The 18011-nt window shown below is 50.9% G+C and overlaps 1 protein-coding gene across 5 annotated transcripts; it reads right to left on the reverse strand.

The window, feature by feature from the left end:
- Window positions 1-1377: 1377 nt before the first annotated feature.
- Sall4 (spalt like transcription factor 4) lies at window positions 1378-17376 on the reverse strand. Of its 5 annotated transcripts, none has more exons than XM_021194614.1 (4): window positions 17103-17376; window positions 5501-7867; window positions 3824-4110; window positions 1378-1845 (listed from the first exon to the last, which is right to left on the reverse strand). In XM_021194614.1, exons 1-4 carry the CDS (start codon window positions 17218-17220, stop codon window positions 1378-1380), a joined length of 3240 nt encoding a protein of 1079 aa, XP_021050273.1. In that variant the 5' UTR covers window positions 17221-17376. The 5 variants fall into 5 exon arrangements, with proteins under 5 accessions (XP_021050273.1, XP_021050275.1, XP_021050274.1 ...); XM_021194616.1 differs by having other exon boundaries at window positions 6833-7867; window positions 17103-17220; XM_021194615.1 differs by having other exon boundaries at window positions 6821-7867; window positions 17094-17220.
- Between the last annotated feature and the right edge of the window lie 635 nt (window positions 17377-18011).

Consider the following 18011-nt stretch of genomic DNA (forward strand, 5'->3'; position numbering starts at 1 on the left):
AGAGGAAACCCTGGACCGAGAGTCTCCATCTTCATTTGGCAACGGCATTCAACCCAGCAGGAAGAATTTTCTACCCCAGAGACTGGAGAAATGGCTCTCCTTCCTCACTAAACCATGGAAACACTGTTACAACAGCTGTTCAGAATTATTACACGAACAAAAATGTACTTCAAAACAAAACAAAACAAAACACCCACAGAACCAACCACGAAGACTTCTTGAGCTTCGGGGCCTTCTTACCAGTCTAAGAATTTTTAGGTTTAAGACCTGGCAATACCTGGATGGTCACAAATGGCAAAATAGAGACTTTTGGCTACAAAAATAAAGATAATTGAGGTAGATAAATTAAAGCCCTCACATCCAAGACTTGCTGGTCTCAACTCTATAACCTTCATGACAGCAGGGGGTGGGGTAGGTGGGTGAAGATCTTTGGGTCTTGGAATAACTGAAGTAAACAAAGGATAGCATGCACGTGGGGTCCTGTGCCACTAGGAGCTTCTCCCTACAAAGAAACAGGCAGTTCTCCACTGTAGCGGGCACTGAAGACAACCTTGGAAAAATCTCCTGAGGTGCCCGCTCTGGTGTCTGTCCAGCCTGGGGCCTGGGAAGAAGTTTGTTTGTGGGAGGTGGAGGCTGGGGGAGGATGCTCTCCGGGCTCTGAACTGTTTAAGTAAGCAGCAGGAGAAATTGTGGGCTTTCCTAGGGACCATGGTTGGTGTATGGAGGATGTCTTATCCAAGGGCTAAAGGCTGAAGGAAGTGGGTTAATTGAACAACCTAAGTTTTCTGGCATTTTCTCCTTTTCTCTTAAAGTACATTAAAAAAAAAAAAAAAAAAAAAAAAGATGAAGACAAGGTTGGGAGGCATAAAACCAGGTCCCTACATTTACCCGCATTAGTCACCACGGAAGGACACAGCAATTCACCCCCAGGACTGGGTTAGGAGTCGTCACTTCCACTGTGGTCCAATGAGTCCCAACTGTTTCACCTCGAAACAGGTTGATGACAGTCTTTGGAAACAGCCATGAGGTCACACAAAGCTTCTAGAATACAATTTGTCCCAAGTTAACAAGACTATTTTTCAAAACCCGCTTCTTTCCAAAATGGTTTAAGAAAAAAAAAAAAAAAAAGTCTGGCTTTTTTAAATTTATTTTTTTGGTTTGTTTTTCACTTTTCCTCCGTTTGTTTTTCTCGTCTTTTTTGGAAAGCAGCATAGCAACTCTCGTGATTGTAGGATTGCCCAAGGCTGTGGTCACAAGCCACATCACTTGCATATCAGGAAGAGGAAGAAAAAAAAGGAGGTGGGTTAAGAAAAACAAAAAAAACCTAAAGAATAAAGCAGATTCTAGAATCTCACTCTGGAAGACTCCTCTTCCTCCTTAGCTGACGGCAATCTTATTTTCCTCCAGGAAGTGAGGGAACTGGTGTTTGGCCACACCATCGGGCACGGCGAGCTTTTCCCCGGTCCCGCTCATGGGCACGTTCCCGCTCATGGGCACGTTCCCGCTCATGGGCACGCTCACACCGGTCTGAGAGCCATCGAGCTTGGAAATCGGGTTGTTGCTCACCACAGAGCTGGCCCCCAACGACACAGGCAGGGTGGGGATGCCTCCGCTCTGGATCACGGAGATCTCGTTGGTCTTCATGGCCAGACCCCCATTAAGGACGCTGGTGTACTGGTTCCAGGCGGCAGGGTCCACGCTCACCGTGGGGGACAGGAGCTCCTTGGGAAACACCTCGGGCGGTCGCTTTCCCTCAGCACTCAGTGTGGCCATGGGGTTCTCTATGGCCAGCTTCCGGCCGCGGCGGGCAGAGTTGTTGTTGGCCCCGTGAGTCATGTAGTGCACCTGTTTCAGGGGAGGCAGCATAGAGAAGGTTTCATCAGATGGTCCCCCCTGCATATAGGCAAGCCTAAGTCACTGGCTTCACACACACACACACACACACACACACACACACACACACACACCAGTGGTGAGAGTGTGGTGGATGGAGCAACCTAGACTACAGTCAGATCTTGTATCAGTAAGCCAGAAAATAATAAATGCAGGCATCTGTACAGATGAGAACATGCTTGTGTGGGGGTACTACACTGCCCGGCTGACACCTTTAATCCAAGCACTCAGGAGGCAGAGACAGGTGGATATCCGAGTTCAAGGCCAACCTGGTCTACAGAAGGAGTGAGTTCCAGGACAGCCGGACCCACACAGAGATACCGTCTCAATTAAAAAAATAATTTTTATTCCTTTTAAGTTATGTATATGTACGTGTGTGCTTGCTCGAGCGTGCGCATGCACATATGCTGTAAGTGCACGTGCACATGAAGGCCAGAGACATCAGGTCCCCCAAAGTTGAGACGACTGGCGGTTGCTAAACCACTGGGCATGGGTGCTAGACCCTCTGCAGAGCAGTATGTACTCTTAACCATTGAGCTATCTCACCAGCCCCTGGCTGACATTCTTCAGGATCAGGCTCCGGGGAAAAGAACGCTCTCTAGCATCCTTAAGCTGCTGCTAGCTGCTGCTGGGAAAGGCCTGGCAATGGATACCTGTAAGCAGGAGTTCCGACTGCCTGCAGAAGCCAAGGCACCTCACCTGCTCAGACTTCGCAACAGGAAAAGCACTCCAGACAGTCACACAGGGCCACTGAACTAATTAACTTTTTTAGTTCTAAATCAAGGCAATTTCAGGTCTTAGCCCGATTTTTTTTTTTAAAAAAAAGAGACAGGCGGATTTCCAAGTTTGAGGCCAGCTTAGTCTAGAGAGCCAGTTATAGGAAAGCCAGGGCTACACAGAAAAACCCTGTCTCAGAAACCATACAAACAAACAAAAAAAAAAAAAACAAGACAACGGATGAGACAAGAATCTTTCCTAGCTGAGACTGACATTCAACACTGGCTCTTCCCGCCCACTGCCTTCACCTCCCAAGAAGTGGGACCAGCAAGGCTGGATTAGAGGGTGACAGAGATGCCCCAAGAGCTTTAGACAGACGCTGCCAGCCCGGCTTCACTCGGCACCAGTCTTTACGGATTTTCTGGTAATGGAGATGAAACCAGCGCCTCCCCAACACCAAGTGGTATGAGCCGTCCCACGCAGGCGATGAGAACTGAGCTCAAGTCCTCTGCAAGAACAGCAACGCACTGAACCCTGAGACATCTACCTAGCCCCTAGACTACACCCTCCTCCAGACTACTGGGATTCCGGGTGACTCACCGCATGTGACTACCACACTTTTCTAGGTCGCCAAGTTCAAGAGCATCACAACTTGGGGAGAGAGATGCGGTAGTGCTTAGCACCACTCACTGCTCTTGTAGGTCCCAAGGTTTGACTCCCGGAACCTACATGGTAGCTCATACACAACTTACTGGAGTGACTGTCTGAGAATCTCCCTCTAACCTCCATGAGTACAAGGCTCTGATGTGGTACACATACATATACGCATGCATGCAAAACACTCATACCCACTATACACACACACACACACACACACACACACACACATACACACACACACAGAGTGAGTGAGTGAGCAAGCACAGGTATGATGGTTCACCCAGTCAGAAGGATCAGGAGTTTCTTACACAAACAAGATTTTTACCCCAACACTTACGAGGCAGAGGCAGGAAGACCTCTGAGGCCAGCCTGGTGTACAGTGTAAGTGCCAGGATAGCCTGGTCTTACTACGTACACCAAGCTGGCCTCGAACTCAGACGATCCCCCTGCTTCTGCCTCTGGCATTGCTGGGTTTCTAATATCTGAGACACGTGAACCAACGGGTGTTCTCTGCGCACACAGACGTCACACACCAACGCCCGTCGGAACCCACCTTCAGGTTGCCTTTCGTGGTGAAGGCCCGGCCGCATATGTTACACACGAAAGGCTTCTCTCCCGTGTGCGTTCTCTCGTGGATCTGCAGGGCACTGGCAGACGAGAAGTTCTTTCCACACCGTGTGCAGCAGTGCTGCTTGGCCTGGCGGCGTGGCTGCGGCTGTGACGCTAGCAAAGGCGGCATACCCGAGGGCATGCTGGGGGGTCCCACAAAGGTGCCAGGCACTTCAACTTTGACAAAGGTGGGCTGTGCTCGGATAAATGTTGAAGGGAGGCTGGGACGCCCTAGCGTGGAGAAAGGGAGAGATTTAAATTTTTACCGTTTAGCACCCAATTCACTGTTAAAATAAAACGCTCCACAATTGCCTACTAGATTTTCCTTACAGAAATTAGTTTTCAATAGCAGCTTGCTTTGAACTTCTTTACTTACATAATACATACATAATACATACGTGTGTGTGTGTGTGTGTGTGTGTGTGTGTGTGTGTGTACGTGAAGGGCAGCCTTTGGGTGTTATTTCTCTGGTATCGCCCACCTCTTTGAGACAGGCTCTCTCCTGAGTCTAGAATATCGCCAGTGGACTAGGCTATGAGCTTGTCTCCCATCAGCCAACACCAGGTACAAGCACATCCCAGCACATCCCAGCACACTTGGCCTCTGCACATGTGTGCTGGAGAACTTAACTCGGATGACCATGCACGCGAGGCAAGTGCTCAATCACTAGCCTCGCCCCAGAGTCCTTAATTTAGAAGAAAACAGAGGCTCAAACACTTTGGAAAATGGACCTTTTTTATGGTTTAGAGTATGGTAACATAGAAATATGTATATACAGATAGCATCTAAGACTCAACGTTAAGATATCGCCTTTAAGGTTTGGGCTGATTGCAGCTATGTGGGAGGGCGAGGCAGGAGGCTCTCAAGTTCAAGGCTTGCCTGGACCGCACAGAGAACTCCAGCCGGCATCCTCCTGCCAACCCTTGAAAAAAGCCAGATCTGGTGGTGCAGGACTTCAACCCCTCACACACTTGAGAGGTTGAGGCATGAACTACTCAAGTTCAAAGCCATCCTAGTCTACACAATGTGTGAGACCCTATCTCAAAACAAAACAAAAAAAAAAAACAGGATGGAAGGTAGGGGATGTCGACCAGAGGAGACACCATAGGCTGGAATCCCAGCAGCACAATGAACAGTCACCTTTAAGTCACACCTAGGCACTTAGATTCTAATGAGGTAGTTAGGATCAAGGGACATCTCAGCTAATGCATCTACAATAAGGCAGGAAGTACCTTTCGTATCTGAACTCTCGTTTCATAGCCAGAACTCTAAATCAGGCAAATACCGCTTAATTTCCACAGTCCAAATAGGGCCCACTTCCTTGAACACACAGTGATATGAACACACAGTGATATGGCTAATATCACCCATGTCCCCATGGGGTCAAAAAAAAAAAAAAAAAAAAACAAAACCAACATTCATATCGGGCACGCTAGACCTCCAGGAACCACGCTAACCAGCCTACTGGATGTCAGGATAAAGATGGTTATCAGACCCCAAGACCCGGAGCAGAACAGCTAGTTGCCCCTAAAGAAGTCACACTGTCAAGTTCAACCTAGGCTCTTTTCCTGGTGACCTTGCGCCCAAAAGGGACATTAAGGGAGATCCAAAGCTTCATCACCTTCGGTGTCAATGCGGCAGCTCTCCACGCCCTCGGCCTTGTGACCCTCGGGAGACCGGGACTTGACACTTCCAGCCTGGCTATCGGCGGGGGACACTGCCTGGTAGCACATGGTCTCCGTGGCATCTGGGCTTCGGCTCTGACACTCCTGGTCACCCATGAGCAAGGAAGAGTCATTGGCTGGGCCGTTGTCACCGCCCTCCAGGGTGCCATTTTCTCGACTGCTCTGCCGCTGCAGGGCCAGCGTGGGAAGAGCCCCTTTCCCCTGAGTATCCAGGGAAGCCAACGCAGAGAAGCCCAGAGAAGGCGACGCCAGGTGGGCACCGGGAACCGGCAGGGACACTGTTGAGGGGCCACTGGGAACATCCTGAGAACAGGCCTCCTCGGCTTCCATCCCTTCCGCTGCGTCTTCCTGGCAGACCGCGCCGGCACTGCCGTTCTCGCTGACGGCCATGGGCTCGGGAGCGGTGAAGTCACAGGGACTCTCCGGCAGAGGGGTGTTGGGGATCTGGCCACCCATGTGCATCCGGATATGCTGCTGTAACATGACAGCGTTGGTGAACTTCTTTTGGCAGATGGGGCATGAATGCTGGGTCTTTACGGCCGTGTTGGTTCGGTGAACCCCAAGGTGTGTCTTCAGGTTGCCTTTGGTGGAGAAGGCCCGGCCACAGATCTTGCACTGGAAAGGTCTCTCCCCTGTGTGGGTACGGTAATGCATCTTCAGGGAACTCTGACAGCTGAGGACCCGATGACAAATGAGACACTCGTTGGGGTCAGTAGTGGCCTTGTCTATGTTCTCCACTAGTTGCTGCAATTTCAGGGTCTCGGACCCCGACTCTGGGGCCCCAGTGCCCTGGAAGCCCCCAGCCCTTGGGGGATTGTGTATCATCCCCACCCCAAGGAGTGGAAGGCCCGCCTCACTTTCTGGAGAAGGCCCTGGCTGCATGTCACTGGGCAAGGAGCCACCCACGAGGTCCCTGGGATTAGGCCCTGACGCGAGCTTTTGAGGTAGCCCTAGGGAAGGGGTTCCGGTAACCGGGACAGGCTCGGCGTCTACAGAGGGACTAGATTCATCGGCTGGGGCGGGGACAGGGAGTGCATAGTGAGAAGCGGCGCTCACTGCCCCTTTGTCCTGGAATTCGGCCAACAGCCGGGGATTTGCCTTCACCTCGGGGTGTCGCTGTAAGTGAACCTTGAGGTTGCCCTTGGTGGTGAAGCGGTGACCACAGATAGGGCACAGGTAAGGTCTCTCTCCGGTGTGGGAGCGAAGGTGGATCTGAAGGGAGCTATCTGTCCCGAAAACCTTGGGACAGTACCTACACTTGTGCTTACCCAGGACGACCTCGTCCTTGGCCTTGACATCTAACACGGAGGCAGAGGCGGAGAGGTTCTGGGGTTTCCCTTTTCCTTTCTTGGACTGGTCTAGCGACACAGCAGAGAAGGGACTCTGCAGGAGCACAGAGCCCGGAGTCTGAGGTAGCAGGGCACTGGGAAGGCGAGACACGAAGTTGGGGAGAACCCGAGTCCCGTCAGGCTTCAAGGTGAAGGACGTTAACCCCGAGGACAACGGACTAGCAGTGGAGGGGACGCTGGCATGAGGTAGCTTGGCTTGTTTCAAGGCATCTAGCGACAGAGCCGGGTTCGAGGCTTTCTGGCTGAGCAGGGCCACGGCAGCCGACACCTGCTGGGACACGGACACTTGCTGAGACACATGGCTGCTTAAGGCCTTCAGCGTGTCGGCCCCCGCCACTCCAGAGTGGAGCGCGTGGGCCGCCCACATGTTCACCTGGACTCGGATCTGTTCCGTGAGCTGGATCTGTTGGAGCTGCTGCTGCTGCAGGCACAGGATCTGCTCCAGGACCCAAGGGATGCCTTGGGCGGCAGGCACTGGCGCCACGGGAGCCTCCATGCCCCGCTGGTTCACCGCCACCTTGGTGCCCCGGAGCGCCTGCAGAGTCACATTGGTGCTGGCCACTTTGCCTTTGGGTAAATAGCTTATGTCCTGGGGTGGGGGTGGCTGGGTAGCCTCTGCCTTCAAGTACAGAATGGAGTCCGTGCCCAGCTTCTTCAAGTCCCCCGAGCTGCCGCCGTTCTCCTGGAGACTGTCTTTATTGCTTGGGCTGCCCTGCTGGTGGCTCAGGACAGCTCTGGAAAAGTCCTCTGAAAGCACTGGCCCCTCGCTGTCATTCATGATGAGGACAGGAGGGGTTTTAGTGCAACTTTTCTTGTGTTCCATGAACTCAGAGAGACTGAAGAACTCGGCACAGCATTTGCTGCAGATATGAGTGTCCTCCCGCCGGGGCCGCTTCACCAGGGCGGAGTCCTCCGCGGCTTCATCGCAGTTCCCTGGGGAGTTCACTGGAGCGCCTGTGAAAGGAGAGGAAAAAGGTGAGCAGGCTGTCCTGAGAAGGGATGTGGAGTGACCAGCAGTAATACACAATTCTCCATCAGCACATGTCCTGACTCAGGAGGATTGTATAAGGGACACTAAGTCCCCTATATATAGCCTATAGAACAGAACAGGATGACACAAGCAAGCCTCCAGCCCCATGCCAGTCTGGCATGACTATCTGGATGGGATCTCCCTTAGCCCAGGCAACCCCAAACCTGCTTTGTAGAAGAGGCTGGCTTTGAACTCCTAACCCTCACTACCTCTACTTCCAGAGCGCCGAGATTCCAAGATTCTGTTACCATGCCTGGATTGATCAGGACTTTTGGCGAATGTTAAGTGTTTAGCGTCACTCCAAGAAGAGGAATTGGGACCTGTGAGACACAGTCCCAGAGAACGGGGCCCCGACCAAGAACTGCTGAAACCACAGGAATCTATCAATCAGCTTCCCCAAGCCCTGAGGAAGAACCCAGTCACTAAATTCAGATGTTCCACATCCGTGAAAATCAATCGACCGCTGTCTAAGCCATCCAACTTGTAGTAGTTTGTCACAGCAATACGAGATGCACAGCTATTTTACATAGGAACTTTGTAGCCCAGGTTAGCATTGATTTCACAGCAATCCTACCTCAGCCTCCGTTTAAAGGGGCCAGCAAGACATCATCAATTGCATCCCAGTTTAGGTAGGTCTGTGGTACCAGGGACCACCAGGGAAGCTGAGGTAGAAGGATCAGGGGTTCAAACCCAGCCTAGTAGCCGGGGCACACGAGAGGCAGAGGTAGTCAGATCCCTGGGAGTTCAAGACTAGCTTGGTATTTAAAGCAAGTTCCTGCCATTAGCGGCTGGAGTGGGGACCAGCTCAGTGGTGGGGAGCTCGTCCAGCTTGCAAGTGGTTCTGAGTTAAATCCCCAGTACCACATACACAATCACTTGGAGTACAGAACACTGTGTCTAAGGACAAGGATCGTCATACAAATACGTCTCCGTGAGAAAAGCTACAAAGGCTGGCAAAGATGCAGATGGACTCCACACCCTCTCAAGGAGAGAGCCTGGCGTCAAAGTCTAAAAACAAACAAGCTTTTCTGTAAATACAGAAATAGCAAAAGAGAGATAAGCGATGGGAGGCCCCACAACTACGACATTCACTGCTGTCCCCATGTTAAACACATAGGACCCAAGTGAGAGCTGTTCTGTTTGGTCGTCTCAACGTTGGGACGACCTCACCACACCACCGATGTGGCCACCAAGTTCAATCTAGCACAGCCTTAATAAAACTCTCAGCTGTTGCTGATTTTGGACTGAGGGATAGGATGGAACATCTGCAGGCACAAATGGCTAAGGGAGGGACAGTTGCCCTAAATATCGACTGCCAAGGCACAAGTCCCCAATACTACTGACTGGACTCACACCTAAGAATGTTTATCAGCAGTTTGGCATGGTGGCGCTTGCCTTTAATCCCAGCACTTGGGAGGCAGAGGCAGGTGGATTTCTGAGTTCGAGACCAGCTTGGTCTACAAAGTGAGTTCCAGGACAGCCAGGGCTACACAGAGAAACCCTGTCTTGAAAAACAAAACAAAACAAAACAAAAAAGAGTGTTTATCAGCTGGCGAGATGGCTTAGCAGGTAAGAGCACTGCCGGTTCTTCCAGAGATCCTGAGTTTAATTCCTAGCCACCATGCAGGGGCCCACAACCATCTGTCATGGCATCCGATGCCCTCTTCTGGAATGTCTGAAGACAGCTACAGTGTACTCATATAAATAAAAAAATAAGTAAGTCTTTTTTGACTGCTCTTCTGAAGGTCCTGAGTTCAAATCCCAGCAACCACATGGTGGCTCACAACCGTTCATAACAAGATCTGATGTCCTCTTCTAGAGCTACAATGTACTCACATGTAGTAAATAAATCTTTAAAAAAAAAAAAGTTTATCAGGGGCTCGAGATGGCTCACTGAGTGGGAGTAGTGGCTACTCTTGCATAGGACCCAGGTTCAACTCCCAGCACCCACATGGAGGCATGTATAATTCCAGTTCCAGGATATCTAGTGTCCTGTTCATACCTGTGTGAACTGTATGTATATGATACACACATATCTATATCTATATATATATATATGTATATATATACATACACACACACACACACACACATATATATATATATATATATATACATATACCCTCATACACAAGAGCTGATAAAAAAACTCTGTGTCAACATGATGTGACAAGGCCCTCAGTGCAGTGACCAATCGGAGCCTTGTGGATCACCCAGCAGCTTTCACTGAGGGGGTCGGGGGTGTGTGTGTGCTGGGACCCAAGTAAGGTCTTTCCCTAGTACACACACATGTCCTATGAACACAATGCCCTTTTCTTTCTCAACAGTAAGTCTAGGGGATGGGGGGGGGGGGGATGTCGGTCCTGTTGGATAGGAAACCATGAAACAAGAACACATTAATCCCAGGACAAGAAAAGCAGAGGCAGACAGTAAAGGCTAATGAAGAGACACTGCCTGCTTGCCTTCTCTCTCTCAAAACAACAGAGTTGGGGGTTGGGCAGCACGAAGCATACACCTGCATTCTATCTCCTGCACAGTCAGTCCTGTGATTGTACACTCCTGGAATAGCGGCACCCAACAAGGCAGAGGACCACAAGTTCCTTCCAGACCATCCTTGGTGACATATGAGGTGGCCTCAGATACAGGAGACCCACGATAAAAAATTTAAAACTAGGATGTAAGCCAACTAACTACCTACCTGTACTTACAGCCCTAAAGGTTCTTAACCTCCAGGTCAGCCTGGGCGACCATGACATAGTCTGATCCTGTTCAAATACCGCGACTTTCAGGACCCTCCGGAGGGAGCACGGCAGGCACAGGTCTAGTCCCAGGGCTGCTCACCTGCTGTTCTTCCAGAGGACCAGGGCACCTACATGGTTGCTCTTAACTGTAACTCTAGTTCAAGGAGATTCCACATCTCAAACACTAACCTGGCATGAACTCGGTGAACATAACAAGAAAATCCACAAATAAGACGGGCGAGGTGGCACGCACTTCCTTTAACCCCAGCATTCATGACACAGAAGCAGGTGAATCTGAGTTCAAGGCCAGCCTGGTCTACAGAGTTCCAGGACAGCTGGGGCTACACTAAGAGAAATCCTTTCTCTTTTAAAAATGAAACAAACAAGCAAAAAAATCTTTTAAAGAAAACTCGTCTGGGAGTAAGCTAACGGGTATCTCTTGGTCTACCAAGTTTCCACGTAAATAAGAAAAACACCAAACCACCCCCCAAAAACTGTTTTCTCTAAGAGAACCACACTTTACTGATGTTTGAACTGGGGTCTCGCCGGCCAGGCTGGGATCTCACAAGGCAACCTCAAGCTTGTTGAGCATCTGCCTCAACCAGGATTATAATATTCCAGCACTTCAGGCTTTGCCTGCATTCTTAGGGAAGAAAGGAATTTTTGAAAGGCAGGAAGCAGGTTGGGCAGGGTATGGGTATGGGTGTGTCAGACATGAATGTCTACCGGGAAGTGAAACTCTGGCAGTCTGGGATAGAAAGTGGGGTGGGTACTCCGGGAAGAGGTAGGTCCCTTTCTGTTTGATTTTTTTTTTTTTTTTTTTTTTGAGACAGGATTTCTGTGTAGCCCTGGCTATCCCGGAACTCACTCAGTATCCCAGGCTGGCCTCGAATCCAAGGACTAGCTTGCCTCTGTCTCGGGAGCGCCAGAGTGTGCGTCATCACTGACCCTCAAAAAGGTCCCTTTAAACTGGTACCAACTGGATCAGAAGCGCTTCCAGTGACGTCAGTGTCGTCAGTCCCTCCATCCCTCCGCCCTTCCTTCTCACCCACTCTGGAAACTACCAATGCCCTTTCACGCCATTTCAGTTTTACCTGATGCCTAGTTATTAAGTCTGTTCACCCTCCTACCCGGGCATCCAGATGACCTTGAACCTGATTTCCAGCTTCCAGCTCCCTAATGCTCCAATTAATGCAAGCAACGCCAGATCTAGTTTTAAGTTTCCTGCAGGGCTGCAAATACACCCCTACAGCTTAGCTTCATACACGCAGGGCCAGCACTCTATCAACTGGACCACCTCCCTGTCGGTCTTTAAAAGGCCAGAACATAGCATGCCATAGACAGCCATAGCATGCCATAGGCAGTCAGAGTAACATAGAGAATCACTAACTCAAAATAAAAAAAAAACCTAAATAAATAATAAAAGTCAGAGTTCTTCAACCATAACCACACCCCACCTTAACCTGTCATCTTATTAACATAATATTAACTTTACTATAATATTCCCCTGATATTTTAAAGGAGGTGGACAGCAGACATCAAAGTTGGAGGCTCTGAGTGACCCTGTCTGGCACACCCTCTGGTTTGCCCCACCCCCACCCCCACATGGGGTATTGAGCCCAAGCCCTGACACCACCAGCTAGGGGTGTAGCTCTCCACTGAGCAGTATCTCCACCCCCCAAACTTTAATCTCCGGGACTTAGCATGCCCACATGCAATGCAAACACTATGTAAATAGTTTTCAGGCTGCATTGTTTAGGGGAGAAACAGCCAGAAACAATAGCCAGCCCAGGGCCCTCTCATTTCCCAGAGCTTGCAAAGGGAAAGACCAGAGAGGGCTAAAGGCTCTCATTTCTGACAATTGTTCACCATCACTGTACCTGCTTCTCCCTGGTACCCTGCGTCAGCTCAGCATTCGGCTGAGAAGGGAGCTATGGCACAAAAAAGGTTAAGCGTTTCTGCTCCAGAAGGACGCACAGCACCGCTCGGGAGTGATTTACTACCGGGATGCCAACTGCCTTCACTGTATACACAAGCCCCAAAGCCTCTCCCCCTGCAGCCTGACCGCCGCACCAGCCGTCCCACTTAAAACTGTAGCCGATGTTTGCTCAGGCAGTAAAAGACTACCTCGTCCGTACCACCGTCGGCAAATAATGGGACAGAGTATTTGCCAGGGAGAAAGAGGACCCTGTTAGGAACAATTGCTGGCTATGCTTAAATTAACCTGAAGGGGAGGAAGGCAAAGTCCACAGGGATAACCCCGCGGCAAGCATGGCTTCCATCCCCCACCCCGAATTTTAGGAATGTTATCTCTGCCAGCATCTAGTTATCCAGTAAGTTGGAAGAATGCAGTAAAGCCAGCAGGGGTCTTTCGATTCAATCTCGCCCAGATGAATAGAAAATGCGCTTACTATTGTATAGGAAGAAAGCTAATCAACCAGGAGGCAGAAGACACTCAAAACAGCTAAAAACAAAAAAATTGAAATCTGTGTATCTTGATAAAAGCCTGGTGCCTTGGGCTTATCTGTTACTGGTCCTGTATTAAAGAAAGACAATGAGCAGTTTACCTAAAGCACACAGTATCTTAGACCCTGCCCTACCCTCCAGGATAAATGCTAACCAAAAAAAACAAAAGGGATTGTGTATTACAGATCCAGCTGTAAGGGCTTTCTTTTTTTAAAAAACCAGTTTCATTCAGCAAGCCTTAAAAATCTACATATAGAGGTCAAATTTGACCTGAAATTAAGTTTCTACTTAATCAAGAGCTGCAGAAATCAAAAGCAATCACGGATTAAACTTCAAGGGCCTGTGGAAAAGGTTTTGAAAGGGTAAAAAGGGAAAACCAGAGTGGGTGAACACTGGCCACAGCTAATGAATTACCCCAGATAGACCAGCCCTCCCCTGTTCTCTGCCCACTCACACTGTGGCAGCCCACACAATCAATAATCCAAGTTTTTAAGGGCAGGAGGCTCAGGAGACGCTTTACATAAAGTACGCCTTACAGAAGTAAGGGCTACTTGCCTCAACTGAGCGAGCTTGCCAACCCCAAGAGATCAGAGGTCTCTCCCTGGGAAGAAACAAGGCTGTCTAAACTAAAGCCTGCACCAATGCACCAAGCAACCTGTAACCTCCCCAAATTCATCTCCTATTCGCTTTTTTTTTTCAAGTCACGTAACCCCAAGAAAGAAACCCAAATGACGTCAGTTCTGAGCTGCTTGCTGGGAAGTCTCCTCATCACCCACGGCTTCTAAAAGGCAATTTGAAAAGTCAAATAAATGGGCACAGGATTTAGCGGCAGATTCCTCCCATCTCAGCTTCAGAGGCAAGGACAAGAGCATGGTAAGGCTGGGACAGGTTAGAAAGCTGTCATGGCTACTACACAGAGAGACTGACTGGGGGAGGGGGTCACCAAACCAAAGCCGCTTCAAGCACCCCAGGAGAACATCCCCCGAGCTCTAAGACCGACAACAAACACCCCCTGGATTCAAGTGAAGGCTAAAGCCAAGGGAGGAGAACCACTGACTGGGCGACCCTTGCCACCCCGGAGCCTTTATTCATGGGAGTGAAATACCAACGCTACTTCAGTTGTGAGAATTAACAGTGAGGTCCTGCAAGGTCCCAGGCCACATAGCAGGTTCCAGCGAAAACTGTCATCCTGGATGAAATTACCTCAACATGCAAGGATTCTGTAGAAAACTTTTTCACTGCCACTGTCCACAAGGACCCAAAAGCTGGGTGAGTAGGGGGTACACTAGTCCACGTAGGCAAGGTTACACCCAGAATGCAATGCCCACGATCCTCCTCTTACTGAATCCTGCCAAAATTCTTTTCCCCAAATTCTCATTTGACACTTACATCCAAAAGGGGGAGATTCAAAACTCACCACGCCTCAGCATCCCCCAAAACGGCTCCCTACTCCTCCACTAAACCCCCACCACCAATGACAATGTATCATTTACTGGCTGTGGAGCACCTCCGAGGGTTAGGAAGCACATTTTACATGCAATTAAGTGAATAAAAAAGGCCGTGTGCAAATGAGAAGCCCCCTCCCCCTTTGGGGGGGAAAAGACTGAATTCGCTTGAAGCCTTAACTAAGCCAAGCACAGGCAGGTCGACCGAGGATGACAAGGAGTGCTAAATTACTAAAAACCTGGGAATCGTAATAGCTGAAGGTTGTAATCCAGTTTAGCACAAAGGGCATTTGGAACCCTTTTGAGAAAATGCTAATTTTCCTTTAAGTACTGTAAACCCCTTCTCCTTGACCACCTGCGGATTTTTTGATCTGCTAATTATTGCCCGGATTTCATTTGCCTTGCTCAGAAAAAAAAAAAAAACCTGCATTCTCCTACAGACCAAGCTTCCAAAAGATTTGTCTAAACTAAGGGTGATCCCAAAATGCAGTCATTAAAAAAAAAAAAAATTTAAAACAAAAACAAAAAACCCCTTCCCAAGACCACAATCGAGGTCCCCCTATTCCTTGCAAACACATTTTAAGAACTCTTGGAGAAGATTCCCAAACACTGAAGGTGGTGCAGAAGATGGGAACCCCACAGAGATTACCCGCGTGCGGGTCTCCGGTCCAGCTAGCCTCACTCACCAGGTGTGTGTCGCAGTCCGCACATGGCCGGTCTCTAGAGGGCGCCCACACGCCAGAGGCCGGGCTCGGACCGCGAGTGATCCGCAGAAAACTCGCTTCCCAAGGCTGGGTGGCAGCGCGCGGCCAGCGGCCTCAGGGTGCAGCCAGGTTAACCGCGGCTCCAGCCAGCAGAGATTTCGGAAGCCCTTCTATAGGAAGCCACCCCTCCATATCGCCCACCCCCATCAGCTAAATAGGAGGGGGGGAAAAAAAACACTAGTATGCGCTCACCCCAAATGGAGGGGGAAGGGAGGTCATCGCAGGACCAGGGGAGGGGTCAGGGCCGGGAGCTCGCCCCTCCTCTCCAGAGGAAGCAGGCGGGCTGAGGGTTAACCCTTTTGTTCCAGGTGGACCAAGCGACCCAGCCTCTCCATGATCTGCCCCCCCACCCCTAGCTCCCCGGGCCAAGGCACAAAGAGTCCATCCCAGCTGCCCGGCCCTATGATGTGAGATGCTCCAACGCCCCAAAACTCACATCCGTCCCCTCGAACAAGCAATGACCTTCCAGTTGCCCTGGGGGGCAGGGGGGAATACAATGAGGTAGAAGGTCACTGAACTTTGATAAACTCCGTAAGTTTGGGAAAAGTAGGATCCCACTCCGGGGAAAACAGGAGCGCCCAAGCAGAGCGTGCAGAGTCCTCCGCACACCGCCCACCATCCGCGTAGAGCTGGAATCAAGCGGGAGGCCCGGGGGACTTCCCCCCCCCCAAAGTTCCCGGTTTCTCCAGCGACAGCCCGGCGGGCAGGGACCGAGGGGCTCGCTCGCAGCTCCCGGCCGCGCTGAGGTCCTGAACTCCGTGGAGGCGCAGTCCGGGTCAGCCGCAACCCGACCTCTCCCCTTTCACCTCCCCGGCGTGTGCTGAACAGTGCCGCCCGGGGGATCCGTGCAAATAGAAATAAATAAATAAAGGAGCGGGGTGCGCCCCAGCGGGGGTGACCATGCACCCGCTGCCCGAGCCCCGGCCTGTACCCTCCCGCTGGCCGCGGTTATTTTTAGATAGTCGGAAATCAAAGATGGCTGGAGGTCAGGCCCCGAAAGGTTAGGGCGAGGATCCGCAGCAGGCGGCGTAGCCCCCGGGAAAGGCGGAAAGCAAAAAAAAAAAAAAAAAAGTAAACAAAATATCTAAAATTACAAAAAAATAAAATAAAAGCTCCGAAAGAAGGCAACTAAAACCAACAGCCTCCCCCGCCCTCTGCGCTGCGCGGGTGGCCCGTACCCGGGCCTGGGGGTGGGGAGAGGTCGCGCCCCCTCCCCCAACTCGGCCTGGGAGGGGCGCGTGCAACAGATCGACCTCCGGAGGGGTCCCCCAGAGGTGCGCCCTTCCCCCAGGGGCTCCCAAGAGGGTAGTAGAGAGGGTGGGGAGACTTGGGGGGGGGGTCTCTTTCTTTTAAAAGCGGCGCCACTAGAGAGGGGGTGAAGGAAGCCCAAGTTACCGGTGTAGAGGGGTGCTTATGTATCCAAAGGAGGGAAACCCATTATGGGACTGTGGACGAGGGGAGGGAAGCTGGAGGGAGAGGCAGAGTGTGGAATCAACTTTACAATAATAGGGAGAAAACTGGGGGGGGGGTGCAAAGGGGTGGGCGGATTGAGGCTCCCTCCGAGGTGGGAGATTGAGGTTCCCTCCCTCCGCGTCTCTCCTTTCCCGGAACAGAGTCCGGAATCCCCATTCCAGAATCGGCTCCCGGAACCCGCGCCCTCGAGGAACGCGCGGCTGTGCTGGGAGCGCCCTCCCGGGACGCACAGACAGTCGGGCGCTCGGACGGGGCCGCAGCCGCACTCACCGGGTTCCTCCGCCGCCGGCGGCTCTGCGAAGTCGGGGCTCGGCTGTTGCTGAGGCTGCTCGCCCTGGCCCTCCTCCCAGTTGATGTGCTGGGGTTTCGCCTGCTTGCGCCTCGACATGGTGCGCGCATTGGGGCGCCGGGAAGAGTCCTGGTGACTTGACCCTCTCCGCCACCAATTCCTGGAGTTGGGAAATTTTACCCCCCTTCGGCCGAAACGCGCATGTCCCAGTAATTATTATTATCAATAATGCATTGCGATTTATCATGAGCTCTGACAGCTGATTGGCCTGGGTCCAAGACCTCAGAGATCATTTAAATAAGCCCTCATTGATCAGGGTGGGGAGAGGCATGCTGGGCCTTGTAGTCCGGCCCTACATGTGACAAAGGCGTGTTCATCTAGGAAGCATAGCTAATTAGCATCCGGGCTCAGATTGGCCGAGGCGTGGATCGACTCGGAGGTGGGGGGAATCATCCTTGAGGCCACTATCCGAATTCTGGGACGGAAAAAGGAAAATTGGTTTATTGAAAATCAGGGCCGGACATGAAAGTTCTAGAACCGATGTATCTTGGTTACGCGCTCCACAAAATTATTGTAGTAATTGGCGTAGTTGATAACTACCAGCTGAGAAAGGTCTTTCCGCTCACAGAAAAATAAGTCGGTTCAACTTTTCCCTCTAAAATCAAACCTGACAAGAGACTCGAGTCCCTTTTCAATTTTTTTTTTTAACTGAAATGTTAAAATTGCGTTTTGAAGTGGAGAGTGCGTGGTACCTTCTGTCCATCCTACCTAATTTCAAGCTCTTCATACCCACCAGGGTTTGTATCCTTAAAATGCTGAGTAATACTCTCGGGATGCATATTCACGAGCCAGGATTTGTTGTAAACTTCCTGGATTTTCAAAAGCACTTC

This window comes from Mus pahari, chromosome 3 (genome assembly GCF_900095145.1).
Source record: "Mus pahari chromosome 3, PAHARI_EIJ_v1.1, whole genome shotgun sequence".
In the NCBI taxonomy this organism is placed as follows: domain Eukaryota; kingdom Metazoa; phylum Chordata; class Mammalia; order Rodentia; family Muridae; genus Mus; species Mus pahari.

What these genes read in the sequence shown, in the direction of transcription:
- Sall4 (XM_021194612.1), bottom strand. Translation starts at nt 17,220, where the DNA reads ATGTCGAGGCGCAAGCAGGCGAAACCCCAGCACATCAACTGGGAGGAG. An exon ending in GGAGGAACCCGGTGAGTGCG is followed by an intron (nt 7,868 to 17,093) that starts GCTGCGGCCCCG and finishes CTCCTTTCACAG; the next exon opens with GCGCTCCAGTGAACTCCCCA. An exon ending in CCACGAAAGGCAACCTGAAG is followed by an intron (nt 1,846 to 3,823) that starts GTGGGTTCCGAC and finishes CCCCTGAAACAG; the next exon opens with GTGCACTACATGACTCACGG.